Consider the following 15,463-nt stretch of genomic DNA (forward strand, 5'->3'; position numbering starts at 1 on the left):
CATTGCCCTATTTATAATACTTTGTGTAAGCAACTTTGACAGTACATATAAAATATTAAACTAAAGTATTTCTTTTTATTGTTAAACATGTACCTTGAAAGAAAAACAAAAAGTTTTCTTTCATCAATAATAAATTTTTTTAGCAGGACATCATTTAAACAAGACAGTAACAATGTAGTTTTAAAATCGTTTTATAATCTATATTTATAATCTTTGCTATAAGGAATAAGTAATATTTATATATTCTTTGTTAATAAATGCTTTCGTGTAACATATGAGTATTAAACGTATGTAAATTTATGTACAATCACTGAGAAATAAAAAGACATGCTATAATTCAGTTCAAAGACACTAATTTTCGTGGTAAACTATTTCTTAAGTTCATTTTTGTATTATAAATTAAGCTTAAATATATTCAAACATGTCTGCATGTGTAATGTCACGAACGGCTGGAGGTCGGCAAAGGAAAAAAAAATTTGTTACGCCGGGATGTTAAAATTTGTTTGTCACAAATAAGATTAAGGTTCAAGGAATCTCACGAGAAAATCATTAAGGGACACGTTTCAGCTAAAGTATAAAAAATAATCGATACACTTGGACAATTCGGAGTATTCTGAGCACAAATGACGTTGATGTTGCATTGTCTTTAACTTCCACATTTTCTCACACAACAAACAAATTACTTTCTGTTTCATGGTTTCTCAGTTACATTAAACAATTTGTACTTGCTGTACAAGTTGAAAAGCGAGCAAGATGAAACACTTCACTTCAATTGTAATCTGTTGTGTTTGATTTACGTTTAAAACAAGCTACGAAAGACAACTATCTTCAGATAACTAGCCCCTTAAAGATGTGAAACAAGCTCTCATCATCTTTTATTAAAAACAAACGCTCGTGTAATTTGTGTCATCTTTTAATTTTCCTCATCTTAATTTCACCATCATCTCATTTCTTTACACAACAGGTACATCTTCTTTCTTCCTCAGTTTCTTCAGACTTGACTTTACATCTTCTGTACAACAATCTCCAGTTATTTCATACTTGAAAAATGGTCACCGACTTACTTCGTTTGTAATATTTTCATGATTGTACAGACACTCATCCGTTATCATCAGATAGTGTTGGATTATGACTCGTATCTTCTTTTATGCTTTCATTTCGGAAGTCAACGTTCTCTATACCTGGTTGAATTTCAGCCGTCTGATCTGCAATTCCACTGACGTTATAATGTCTGGAGTGAAGTCCTTCTTGACTTCTTGCAGCTTCATAATTCAATGAAAGTTGAAGAAGGGTTGATGGTAAAGAAATGTCTAAATCTTTTTTTAACTGATGTTTACAGATGGAAGGGTTATTATCGCAGCTTACAGATAAAATATCTGTGACGTTTGTGGCCGTGTGCGCATGCTCAAACTTACCACGTTCATCACTATCGTCAATTTGCTCAGTCAAATTATTGGCTGTTGAACTTCCTTCTTCAACATCAAAAGACGTACTTTGAGCGGGAACAAGAGAAGGAAATTGCGTTTTTTTGTTGTCAAAGCAACTCCAATCAAACATTAGACCTCCATCATCTACACTTCCGGCATAATTTCCACCAAAACCAGAGTCTTGATCATCATCCGTGTAGGACGTATGACACTTTTTTCTCAGTTTATCATCAAAGTTATCAGACACCACAGAGTGTTGACTCTCCTCAGGTTGAGTTAACTTGTTGCACATGAGTTTGACTTTAGCCTTGAAACAATGAAAAACAAGATAAATTTGTGGTTTGATCCGTGATGGTTAATAGCAAAAGCTATGCTAGGAGCAATTGTTTGATGAGCGATGTAAAAAATTTAATTGAATCAAAATCAAACTGGCTTGAAAAGCCAACAGATAAACTATTAGTGGTAAACACATAAAGCATTTTTTTACCATACAATGTATTAAAGTAAATTTTGAAATAACAAAGTAGAAACAGCAATAGTTTATCAAACCAAGTCTACGTAAGTATCATTAATTTGACTGGGCCGGAATAATGCAAACTATAAAAAATGAGTGCTTTGGAAAAAAAACCATTACAAGTACCTTTTCACCATCTGTTATCTTCACACCATCGAGAATCAACTAAACAGTCAAAAAAAACAAACACGACGTCAAACAAATGTACCTATAAACGATCATGGTAACTTTTTTCAACCAAAAAGTAATGAATGTAAAAATATTACAAAAACAAAATAAAAATGTTGGTTTGACACAAAAAAACCCATCATGTGTTGCTCGTGTATTCAAGGATAGATAACAAATTATGAACAAAAAGGATGAGAAATATACAATGACAAAAAAAAATAAGTCATTTTTGAAGCTTTGTGTTAGACAACATTAACAAAAGCTTTGTTTACTTCTCTGGCCTTGAAGTGCGAAAATATTTGAATCCTATGAGATTTAGAAGAAACGCAAGGATTTCCTATAATAACAAATATTATAAGCGTAAAGATAGTACAAGCTAATACAAATAATTTCCCAAAACATCAACATTATTCCCCAAACATCAACATGTATATTAATCATAGATATATTAATGCCATACATGATTGCTTGATTTGCGCAAGCCCCAAAAATGTATGCCTATTTTATGCATGCTCAAAAAATATGCTTAATTTACGCATGCTCAAAAACTATGCCTAATTTGCACTCACCAGCCAATGCAAGGATGCGTAAATGAAAAAGAGAAGATACTTTCGCCACCTCAGTAACGTGGGCAACATCATTCGATCTTACATCAAGTTCCACAAGGCCACGTAAACAATCCAAACCTACATGAATGCAGAAACCTTTTTGAAACTGTCCAGTAACTATTCGTTAATTCAGTACGATTCCGGATAAATGATAGTTTATCATAACGCTGGTTGCGCAAGTGTCAACAAAAATGAGTAAGTTGGTTTCAGTTCATATAAAAAAAGCTTTAGATAAATTTATCTTACAAACTAGTTGCTGAGAAGATTTGGTAAAAAAAACTTTAAATGAATATGTTCATAACGGAGAGAAGTATAAAATAAATTAAAACATCAAACAATTAGAGGCAACTTATGTAATTAACATATTTTGCACGAGAAGTGTCACAAAAACAACAATTAGCATGTTCTACCATCAAGATTCTGCAATTTATTGTTGAAGAGGAGAAGAGACTTGAGATTTCGAAGATCCTGAAAAATACAACATTATACCGTCTGTTACGTAACATGACAGAATCCATGACATCATATTAAAAGAACACATGACGTCAACGTAGAACACATGACATCATCGTAAAAGAACACACGACGTCAACGTAGAAGAACAAATGACATCACCGTAAAAGAACACATGACGTCAACGTAGAACACATGACATCATCGTAAAAGAACACATGACGTCAACGTAGAACACATGACATCATCGTAAAAGAACACACGACGTCAACGTAGAAGAACAAATGACATCACCGTAAAAGAACACATGACATCATCATAAAAAAACACATTACGTCAACATTGAAGAACATGACATTGGCGTAAAAGAACACATTACGTCAACGTAGAGCACATGACATCATCGTAAAAGAACACATGACGTCATCATAAAAAACACATTACGTCAACATTGAAGAACATGACATTGGCGTAAAGAACACATTACGTCAACGTAGAGCACATGACATCATCGTAAAAGAACACATGACGTCATCATAAAAAACACATTACATCAACATTGAAGAACATGACATTGGCGTAAAAGAACACATTACGTCAACCTAGAGCACATGACATCACCGTAAAAGAACACATGACGTCAACGAATAAGAACACATGACATCATCGTAAAAGAACAAATGACATCAAAGTTGAAGAACACATGACATCATTGTAATACAACAAATGACATCACTGTAATACAACACATGACGTCAACGTCAACGAACACATGATGTCAACTTAAAAGAGCATATGACATCATCATGAAAGAACACATGACGTCAACGTAGAACACATGACATCATCGTAAAAGAACACACGACGTCAACGTATAAGAACAAATGACATCACCGTAAAAGAACACATGACGTCAACGTAGAACACATGACATCATCGTAAAAGAACACATGACGTCAACGTAGAACACATGACATCATCGTAAAAGAACACATGACGTCAACGTAGAAGAACAAATGACATCACCGTAAAAGAACACATGACATCATCATAAAAAAACACATTACGTCAACATTGAAGAACATGACATTGGCGTAAAGAACACATTACGTCAACGTAGAGCACATGACATCATCGTAAAAGAACACATGACGTCATCATAAAAAACACATTACGTCAACATTGAAGAACATGACATTGGCGTAAAAGAACACATTACGTCAACGTAGAGCACATGACATCACCGTAAAAGAACACATGACGTCAACGAATAAGAACACATGACATCATCGTAAAAGAACACATGACATCAAAGTTGAAGAACACATGACATCATTGTAATACAACAAATGACATCACTGTAATACAACACATGACGTCAACGTCAACGAACACATGATGTCAACTTAAAAGAGCATATGACATCATCATGAAAGAACACATGACGTCAACGTGAAAGCACACATACCCTAGATGTGGATGATACGTAGTGAATCTGATTATAACTGAGGTTAAGAAACGTCAACGTTGATGATGACAACTGCTCCAAATTTAAATGAACAAAATTGTTGTAACTTAAATCCAGCTGTTAAAAGAAAAAAATACACAAGATTAACACACACAAGATTAACACACACAAGATTAACACACACAAGATTAACACACACAAGATATTAACACACAGAAGACAGGAGAATTATAACATGATAGACAATTCAAGCTCATTCATCCTCTAATTTATTATATTCTTGCACATTTGACGATAATGACATCAAACAAGTCCAACTCCTAGATTAATCACCAAAATAGTCAATCGACATTATCAATATGTATGCGTTTATACATACATACAGTAATATAGGCATTACAACACACAATATAACTTATATGCATGCGTTTATACATACATACTGTAATATAGGCATTACAACACACAATATAACTTATATGCATGCGTTTATACATACATACTGTAATATAGGCATTACAACACACAATATAACTTATATGTATTTGTAATTATTAAAATGTACCTGTTCTAGTGAAGGAAGCACTTTTAAAGAATGATCAAATGATGAAATGTTGTTATGACTCATGTTGATATGTGTCAACAATATCCAAGGTCGTACAACAATTCTATATTAATAAAAATAATTCATAATAATTTTCTTTATGACTAACTGTGTTTCCAACAGCTAACACGAAATACGTAAGAAATGATAAAAGATTTCGTAGAAAGTACGACACTTGCATGCTGTATTTGAAGAAGCAAAATACGACATTGTATCGTCTTCCAAGTTCGAAGACACACGAGAAGAACATCAACGAAATCTTTATCTCTTTTCAAAGATAGCAGTAGTTAACAAACTGATAATCTACATTAGATGTTTGTAGATGTAGATCATCAAGGTTAGTAGAGTCCTGAGAAGAAATGTTGCTGTTGATGTTGACTGACGTTTCGAAAACCTCAGCGGTCACGTGACAGTCACTTGACTCGGCAGTCACTTGACTCTGACGATGACTACCGCTGAGGTTGTCGAAACGTCAGTCAACATCAACACAAACAGTCCTTCTCAGGACTCTATCAACATTCATTTTAACCTACATTAACGTCATTTTATACGAACTACAGTAATTTATCGATGTTTCTGCAGCTCAACTCCACGAGCAATGAATGGAACTATGGAATCGATCACTTGTCGTAGCATACTAAGACCTCTGATAAAAAATATTACCGATTATCTGTAAGTTTACTTGTTGACATAATTCGCCAAGATTCCACGTTGCTGTTCCCTTGTTTCATCTAAAAAAATTTTTTTACAAATCACTTTATGATAATGTATTAGTTTAATTAAAAAACTGTTAATAACTTTAGTCAATAGCAAAATTTTTGACACCAGTAACATAAAGTATTTTATGACATAGTTCCACAACAGGAAGTAAACATAAAATACGTAACCAAGAGAAACATTCTCGACACCAATAACATAAATTACATTATCGAACACAGAAGTAAATATAAAGCACGTCAATAATAGACTCGACAATAGAGTATGACAAAAAACATTAACTACTGTAGTTAAAAATATTACTGACTCTTTAACACCAGCTACTACTGACTCTTTAACACCAGCTACTACTGACTCTTTAACACCAGCTACAACTGACTCTTTAACACCAGCTACTACTGACTTTTTAACACCAGCTACTACTGACACTTTAACACCAGCTACTACTACTCTTTAACACCAACTACTACTGACTCTTTAACACCAACTACTACTGACACTTTAACACCAACTACTACTGACACTTTAACACCAACTACTACTGACACTTTAACACCAGCTACTACTACTCTTTAACACCAGCTACTACTGACTCTTTAACACCAACTACTATTGACTCTTTAACACCAGCTACAACTGACTCTTTAACACCAGCTACTACTGACTCTTTAACACCAGCTACTACTGACACTTTAACACCAGCTACTATTGACTCTTTAACACCAGCTACTACTGACTCTTTAACACCAACTACTATTGACTCTTTAACACCAGCTACAACTGACTCTTTAACACCAGCTACTACTGACTCTTTAACACCAGCTACTACTGACTCTTTAACACCAGCTACTACTGACACTTTAACACCAACTACTACTGACTCTTTAACACCAGCTACTACTGACTCTTTAACACCAACTACTACTGACTCTTTAACACCAACTACTACTGACTCTTTAACACCAGCTACTACTGACTCTTTAACACCAACTACTACTGACTCTTTAACACCAACTACTACTGACACTTTAACACCAGCTACTACTGACTCTTTAACACCAGCTACTACTGACTCTTTAACACCAACTACTACTGACTCTTTAACACCAACTACTACTGACTCTTTAACACCAGCTACTACTGACTCTTTAACACCAACTACTATTGACTCTTTAACACCAGCTACTACTGACTCTTTAACACCAGCTACTACTGACTCTTTAACACCAGCTACAACTGACTCTTTAACACCAGCTACTACTGACTCTTTAACACCAGCTACTACCGACTCTTTAACACCAGATATAAATGACTCTTTAACACCAGCTGCTACTGACTCTTTAACACCAGCTACAACTGACTCTTTAACACCAGCTACAAATGACTCTTTAACACCAGCTACTACCGACTCTTTAACACCAGCTACAACTGACTCTTTAACACCAGCTACTACCGACTCTTTAACACCAGATACAAATGACTCTTTAACACCAGCTACAACTGACTCTTTAACACCAGCTACTACCGACTCTTTAACACCAGATACAAATGACTCTTTAACACCAGCTACAACTGACTCTTTAACACCAGATACAAATGACTCTTTAACACCAGCTACTACCGACTCTTTAACACCAGCTACTACCGACTCTTTAACACCAGCTACAACTGACTCTTTAACACCAGCTACTACCGACTCTTTAACACCAGCTACAACTGACTCTTTAACACCAGCTACTACTGACTCTTTAACACCAGCTACAAATGACTCTTTAACACCAGCTACTACTGACTCTTTAACACCAACTACTATTGACTCTTTAACACCAGCTACAACTGACTCTTTAACACCAGCTACTGACTCTTTAACACCAGCTACAACTGACTCTTTAACAGCAGCTACTACTGACTCTTTAACACCAGCTACAACTGACTTTAACACCAGCTACTACTGACTCTTTAACACCAGCTACTACTGACACTTTAACACCAACTACTACTGACTCTTTAACACCAGCTACTACTGACTCTTTAACACCAACTACTACTGACTCTTTAACACCAACTACTACTGACTCTTTAACACCAGCTACTACTGACTCTTTAACACCAACTACTACTGACTCTTTAACACCAACTACTACTGACACTTTAACACCAGCTACTACTGACTCTTTAACACCAGCTACTACTGACTCTTTAACACCAACTACTACTGACTCTTTAACACCAACTACTACTGACTCTTTAACACCAGCTACTACTGACTCTTTAACACCAACTACTATTGACTCTTTAACACCAGCTACTACTGACTCTTTAACACCAGCTACTACTGACTCTTTAACACCAGCTACAACTGACTCTTTAACACCAGCTACTACTGACTCTTTAACACCAGCTACTACCGACTCTTTAACACCAGATATAAATGACTCTTTAACACCAGCTGCTACTGACTCTTTAACACCAGCTACAACTGACTCTTTAACACCAGCTACAAATGACTCTTTAACACCAGCTACTACCGACTCTTTAACACCAGCTACAACTGACTCTTTAACACCAGCTACTACCGACTCTTTAACACCAGATACAAATGACTCTTTAACACCAGCTACAACTGACTCTTTAACACCAGCTACTACCGACTCTTTAACACCAGATACAAATGACTCTTTAACACCAGCTACAACTGACTCTTTAACACCAGATACAAATGACTCTTTAACACCAGCTACTACCGACTCTTTAACACCAGCTACTACCGACTCTTTAACACCAGCTACAACTGACTCTTTAACACCAGCTACCGACTCTTTAACACCAGCTACAACTGACTCTTTAACACCAGCTACTACTGACTCTTTAACACCAGCTACAAATGACTCTTTAACACCAGCTACTACTGACTCTTTAACACCAACTACTATTGACTCTTTAACACCAGCTACAACTGACTCTTTAACACCAGCTACAAATGACTCTTTAACACCAGCTACTACTGACTCTTTAACAGCAGCTACTACTGACTCTTTAACACCAGCTACAACTGACTCTTTAACACCAGCTACTACTGACTCTTTAACACCAGCTACTACTGACTCTTTAACACCAGCTACTACTGACTCTTTAACACCAGCTACTACTGACTCTTTAACACCAGCTACAACTGACTTTTTAACATCAGCTACTACCGACTCTTTAACACCAGCTACTAATGACTACAGGAATCTTACAATTTTTATTTTTTAATGTAGGTATAATTGTTCAAGTTAAACTTGTGAAATACTTATTTTCTCACCGAACGTTTTTGCGTTGCGGCATCTACCAGAAAATCCTAAAAATGTTAAAAAATACATTGTCGAAAAGCATTTCGATTCAAAACATAGATACTTTACATCGCATATTAACGAGTTTGTTCTAGGTTAAATAACCAACCTTCATTGACTTTAAGCATTCCTTTATTGTGACATGAGTTAACTGCTTTTGAATCCTGTATAATCCATTGATCACCCCAACATGGCACTTTTCAATCTTAAAGTATACGAGAAAAGAACCGAAAATGTTATTGAACGATAGCAATTCTCAGTCAATGTTTGTCGAATTTTACATCCATTTACGGTATGGGAAATGAATTTTGAAATCTTCGACCAAATGTAACGAAAAACTACAGACATAAGTAGGTTATTATGAGTAATTATAATGATAATAGTAGTCCTTTATTTCACAGAGTAATTATTAAAGTAAATGGTTTGAACCGGGAGTATCGTTACATGTTTGTAAATGCAGATCGTCCAGGTTGGTATAGTCCAAAGAAGGACTGTTTATGTTGTTGTTGACTGACGTTTCGACAACCTTAGCGGTAGTCATCTTTAGAGTCAAATGAGGAGTAAACGTCAGGTTAGCCGTGTTCGTTATAGCCAGTGAGCCGTTAACAAATACGGCTAACCTGACGTTTACTATTCATTTGACTCTGAAGATGACTACCGCTAAGGTTGTCGAAACGTCAGTCAACAACAACAAAAACAGTCCTTCTGAGGACTATACCAACCTAGACGATCTACATTTACAAACATGTAGAGTAATCATTGTAATGCAATTAATACTTCTTATCTGTATTATCAGCGAAATGATCAATTCTATAGGTAAAAAACCTTCATTGTAACTCTGTGAAACAATAGTCGATAAAACCAAATTAAGTAGAATGCGCAGTTTTTAAAGTATGGTCACACTTAACTCGTGCAAAGTGAAGAATTCTGGTAGTCAAGTCATTTAACACTCCAGAATGTGCTTTCTTTATATAAAAACAAGTGGTGTCCTTTTGAAGTCTGTCTTCATGGTAAAACTTGAAATAATATCAAATATTTCCCAAGGTTACTAAAGCAATCGTTTTCTATTTAACGCCGAAAAACTCTGAGAAAAATCAACAACTACAGACTTCAACTTAAAGTAAATGCAAAAGTGATCATGTAATGATGGCAGTTTTTAATCTGTTCATAACGCCATGAAATAACCTTTCGTTTACGTATTCGCTGATACACAATAGATGTTTTGATAACAGACCGTTCTCGATAACCATGTACAATAAACAAACCTGTAGTTTCTTCAACGATTTAAAAAGTGAGATATCGAAGGCTTGATTGACAATCAACTCCTGACAAATGGATGATGAACGAGCCATACCAGTCACACAAAGATTCTGTAATTCTTGAACGAAACTGTAAAGATTTCCCAAATCAACAACTGCCTCATCAGAAAGCGACGAATCTAAGACGAAAAACCATTGAAATCGTTAAGACGACGATAAATAGGATTATAGTACAAAATTGTCACAATAAAGATTTGTTGATTTGACAGAAAAGTCGATATTTGAAACAAGTCGGATGAGCAAATTTTCTGATAAATTTACGTATCAAAGGTTTTTCACTCCTTCGTTAAGTCAATTTTATGTTCATAGTAAAATAAAAATGATGTTAGTATATTAAAGAAGCCCTTTATTTGGTATTTCTCAACATGAACCTCATTCCCTTTCCTCCTCGTGACGTCTTAAGTGCAAATTACAGCATAACCTTTATAGGGTTGACCCTCATTCACGCAACTCACCACTGTCTTCATGTATACCTAGTTGTTCAACATCAACATGAGGCATTTGCATCTGAAGGGTAATACAGTAGATCCGTGTCTATCCTACTGTATACCTGAATGCTCAACATTAACATGAGGCATCTGTAACTGACGTGTAATGCAGTAGATCTGTGTCTATCCTGATGTATACCTGAATGCTATATATATACCTGACTGTTCAACATCGACATAAGGCATTTGCAAAAGACGTGTAATACAGTAGATCTGTGTCTATCCTGATGTATACCTGAGTGCTATATATATACCTGACTGTTCAACATTAACATGAGGCATCTGTAACTGACGTGTAATACAGTAGATCTGTGTCTATCCTAATGTATACCTGACTGCTATATATATACCTGAATGTTCAACATTAACATGAGGCATCTGTAGCTGACGTGTGATGCAGTACATCTGTGTTGGGGAGAAAGTAAACGAACTTTCACTTGATAAGATACGAGGTCCTAAAACAGAAAGAAAAGTACAATCACATCTCAGTTTACTATTTAATTAAGACAGCTGAAGTCAAGATGCACTACTTTAATATGATTATGAGTAGGAACATGAACGTTAAACATGTTTTATCAAAAAAGAAGATAAAAAAACCCAGAAAACCAAGAAAGTTAGAACTGTAAAAAATAATCAACAAGTACAATGTCATTAATAATCAATAAAATCACCTTCATTCGTTAGGACTTGAGCCAGCTGCCTAGTGACACAGAGAACATCCTATCATTGCAAAAAACGCAATTTGAAAAAAGGTATTTTTCGCAGTCGACAGATAAATGACTAACGCAGCTATCTATGTATGTTAAAAAATGCGTGTCGACCATGATGCATTGCGCGTTTATCTGAACGCGACGGCCATTTTGTGAGTTGAGAATTTTGTTATTGTAATCCATGTAGCTTAGAGAAACGATAATAATTAATTATGAAAGAGTTTTTAATCAATGTTTTCTGCTAACTTTTCAGATAAATTAGACGACGTGGTGAAATTAAATTCGCGATCCCAGCGTCTCGGGAACAAAAAAATGAAAGTATCCCTGCTAATCACAGCAGCAACCATCTTTGCAAAGTTCCTTTAAAAATTAAAGAACATTTCTGCTTCGTCATTATCTTATTTACGAACTTACATGACTTTGAACATTGAGGAAATGGAAGAGCTCCAACGATTCAGCAATATCATGATGACTAAAAGTGTATAAATAAATATGTACATGTTAGAAGAATTTTAGTGAAACATTGAATTATCGCGATGGCTTTTTTAAAAGTCATATGTTGGGCTATTATGTTCATATTGGCATTTTCGGCGCTCTCAGGAAATATTTTACAGTTGAACTACCGTTCTAGTTGAACGTACTGAGCAAACGTCCCATTACGAGCCATCAAATTTTGCCCTTGACAGGGCGGTGTTAAAATTTTCAAGTCGTTTTTTGACGTCATCAAAACCGCTTCGAAACATTTTGAAATCACCATGCATGCTTTCGCTAAATTTTCACATTTCAGGTAACTTCTGTTGTATCCATCGAGATGCATCGTACTTTATGTGTGTGAGTGAGTGATTTTTGAATGCCCGAGGCGTGTGTCCCATGTCTATTACGTGCACTTTTGAATGCCCGAGGCGTGTATCACATGTCTATTACGTACACTTTTGAATGCCCGATGCGTGTGTCACATGTCTATTATGTACACTTCTGAATGCCCGAGGCGTGTGTCACATGTCTATTACGTACTCTTTTGAATGCCCGAGGCGTGTGTCACATGTCTATTACGTACACTTTTGAATGCCCGAGGCGTGTGTCACATGTCTATTACGTACACTTTGAATGCCCGAGGCGTGTGTCACATGTCTATTACGTACACTTTTGAATGCCCGAGGCGTGTCTCACATGTCTATTACGCACACTTTTGAATGCCCGAGGCGTGTGTCACATGTCTATTACGTACACTTTTGAATGCCCGAGGCGTGTATCACATGTCTATTACGTACACTTTTGAATGCCCGAGGCGTGTGTCACATGTCTATTATGTACACTTTTGAATGCCCGAGGCGTGTATCACATGTCTATTACGTACACTTTTGAATGCCCGAGGCGTGTGTCACATGTCTATTACGTACACTTTTGAATGCCCGAGGCGTGTGTCACATGTCTTTACGTACACTTTTGAATGCCCGAGGCGTGTGTCACATGTCTATTACGTACACTTTTGAATGCCCGAGGCGTGTGTCACATGTCTATTACGTACGTTAGACTTGGCAAGTTTGCATTCTAATCTTTGCATTTTGATGATGGTGAGGTGAAAAGATAAAGATGATGTAGAGACATCACAATGATTATGATATTATATTTGAACATTTGGAAGACTACACATAATTATGTAGTAAAATACATTATGTAGTAAATACATTATGTAGTAAAATACATTATGTAGTAAATACATTATGTAAATACATTATGTAAACACATTATGTGCATGGGCGTCAATCCTGAGATAATTGGGGGGGACTATATTCATATATTCCGTTATGCTTGGATAATTTCTTTTGAAAGTGAAATTATTTTTAAAAGAAATTAGCCAGGCATAACAGAATACATATGAATATGGTCCCCCCCCAATTAATGCAGGATTGACGCCAATGATTATGTAAACACATTATGTAAATATATTATCTGGCAAGTACGTATGAACTAACCTGTTTATAAGTCTTTGTAAATAATGCTCCAATTCATTTCTTCTTTTTTCAAGATGAGGTAAGGACATGTTCGTAAATACTTTTTTTGCTGGTAGCATATCTTGAGGAATATTGAATTTTTTCACTAACTAATAAGAAAAATATTAATTCAGTTTAGCAAGAAAATTCCATTAAGACTCCGAAAAATCTCAAAAGTTGTTCATGATCTTCCAGGATGTTTAAGAGCAAACTTGTACACCATTAGCATAAACGTAGCAAAAACATATTTTCATAATCTTATTTTGGGTGTTTTAATTTTGAAGAGATTATGGCTTGAACCGGAGCTCATCATTAATATTTGCATGTATATGTATACCCTCGAGGTTATAGTGTAAACCTGAGAAGGATTTTATCTTTGTGATAATAATTTTAGCAAAGTTTCAATCAATACAAATATATATTTTTAAATTTCTTATGTACATTTATCCTTCAATTAAGTAGTGCATTTTCTCTGTTAGAAAGCAATGTTTTTGAAATAATTTGAAGCCAATTAATCACATGATTACTAACAAATTGCTAACAAATTGTGACAAATGTTTGAATTGAATTTATTTTAAAGACCACAAACCAACTAAAAGTAAGAATCCTAAATATTGTAAAATGTCGATCTGTAACAGCAAACTGAATAAGGTGTTTCGCTGGTATGCAGCAAACAAAATATTTAACATTCACCAATAGGTCTCATGTCATGAGACAAAAAAATATTATAGTCCTACTGTTAAATTTCTCAATACTCAAATCAAAATATCGACCGTATACTCACATTGTTGTGCAGTGTATTGAACTCTCTGTAACGTCGAAGAATGAACCAATGATTGGACTGTGTCATAACATCAATTTTATAAAGCTATTGAAATAAAAATCTATTTAATGAGATGAATTTTTGAAAAAGAGAGTTTTATTTAAGAATTTTGGGAATAATTTAGACCAACAGAGTTTTCTCCAAAATAATGAAAAAAAAACTAGAGTAGAGTGACAGCTATGTAGAATTTCTTGCTTTCCAAACATTTGTAATCGCCTGTAGTTATGCAATACATTGGCAATATTGCTTTAAATGTTGGACTTTGATTTGTCCATAATTACAATCTTTGTGAAAATCTCTTTATTCGAGTTTTTTTGTTGCATACGGTTGAAATTATAATAATTTGTGTGATTCACACATCCAATCTCAATGCTATCCACGAATGTCGTTAGGTCTACAACGACTGTGAGTTTTCATTATCACTTGGACAACTTTCCCTCGATTTTTTCCTAGACTTCTGCTTCTGATTCTTTTCTAGTTTAAACATCATACGTATTTAATGTAATCAGTCTATGAAAATCGATATAAAAACATCTAAATACCGCATAAGGTGAAGGGCGCTCTCTCTTCCAAACTTCGCGAATAACAATATGCTTTATTCTTGTTCTCGATATTTCATTATCGCCAGATAAACTACTGCTTGAAAGACGCGGAGAACGTCGTTCATTTCGCCAAACTGTGCCGCCTGCAGGAGGCAAAAATGATTGCAATGATGCCATTCCTAACTGAAAATATCATTTACACAGTACAAAAGGGTTGTATCTTTCCAAAGCAAACCAAAGTTCATCAAATCACGCTTCTGCAAGATGATGAATGTTAAGGACACAATAACAAACAG

At 35.2% G+C, this 15,463-nt stretch overlaps 1 protein-coding gene across 2 annotated transcripts; it reads right to left on the reverse strand.

The window, feature by feature from the left end:
- Nucleotides 1-175: 175 nt before the first annotated feature.
- On the reverse strand, nucleotides 176-15,448 carry LOC124454453 (nischarin-like). 2 transcript variants are annotated; one of them, XM_047005262.1, is made up of 18 exons: nucleotides 15,168-15,448; nucleotides 14,587-14,670; nucleotides 13,785-13,912; nucleotides 12,223-12,280; nucleotides 11,770-11,818; nucleotides 11,449-11,553; nucleotides 10,557-10,729; nucleotides 9,401-9,496; nucleotides 9,264-9,299; nucleotides 5,906-5,973; nucleotides 5,204-5,306; nucleotides 4,639-4,755; nucleotides 3,128-3,185; nucleotides 2,679-2,795; nucleotides 2,382-2,446; nucleotides 2,068-2,106; nucleotides 1,416-1,734; nucleotides 176-1,262 (listed from the first exon to the last, which is right to left on the reverse strand). In XM_047005262.1, the coding sequence occupies exons 1-18, from the start codon at nucleotides 15,342-15,344 to the stop codon at nucleotides 1,099-1,101; spliced, it is 1,956 nt and encodes a 651-aa protein (XP_046861218.1). In that variant the 5' UTR covers nucleotides 15,345-15,448; the 3' UTR covers nucleotides 176-1,098. The 2 variants fall into 2 exon arrangements, with proteins under 2 accessions (XP_046861218.1, XP_046861217.1); XM_047005261.1 differs by having other exon boundaries at nucleotides 176-1,734.
- Nucleotides 15,449-15,463: the final 15 nt, after the last annotated feature.

This window comes from Xenia sp. Carnegie-2017, unplaced genomic scaffold (assembly GCF_021976095.1).
Source record: "Xenia sp. Carnegie-2017 unplaced genomic scaffold, XeniaSp_v1 HiC_scaffold_3, whole genome shotgun sequence".
Lineage (NCBI taxonomy): Eukaryota > Metazoa > Cnidaria > Anthozoa > Malacalcyonacea > Xeniidae > Xenia > Xenia sp. Carnegie-2017.

Excerpts from the sequence above, each read along its gene's own strand:
- LOC124454453 (XM_047005261.1), bottom strand. The coding sequence starts at position 15,344 with ATGGCATCATTGCAATCATTTTTGCCTCCTGCAGGCGGCACAGTTTGG. Across the intron at positions 14,671-15,167 it reads AGCGCCCTTCACCTTATGCG|CTTTATAAAATTGATGTTAT; the intron begins GTATTTAGATGT and ends TTATTTCAATAG. Across the intron at positions 3,186-4,638 it reads ACGTATCATCCACATCTAGG|GATCTTCGAAATCTCAAGTC; the intron begins GTATGTGTGCTT and ends TGTATTTTTCAG.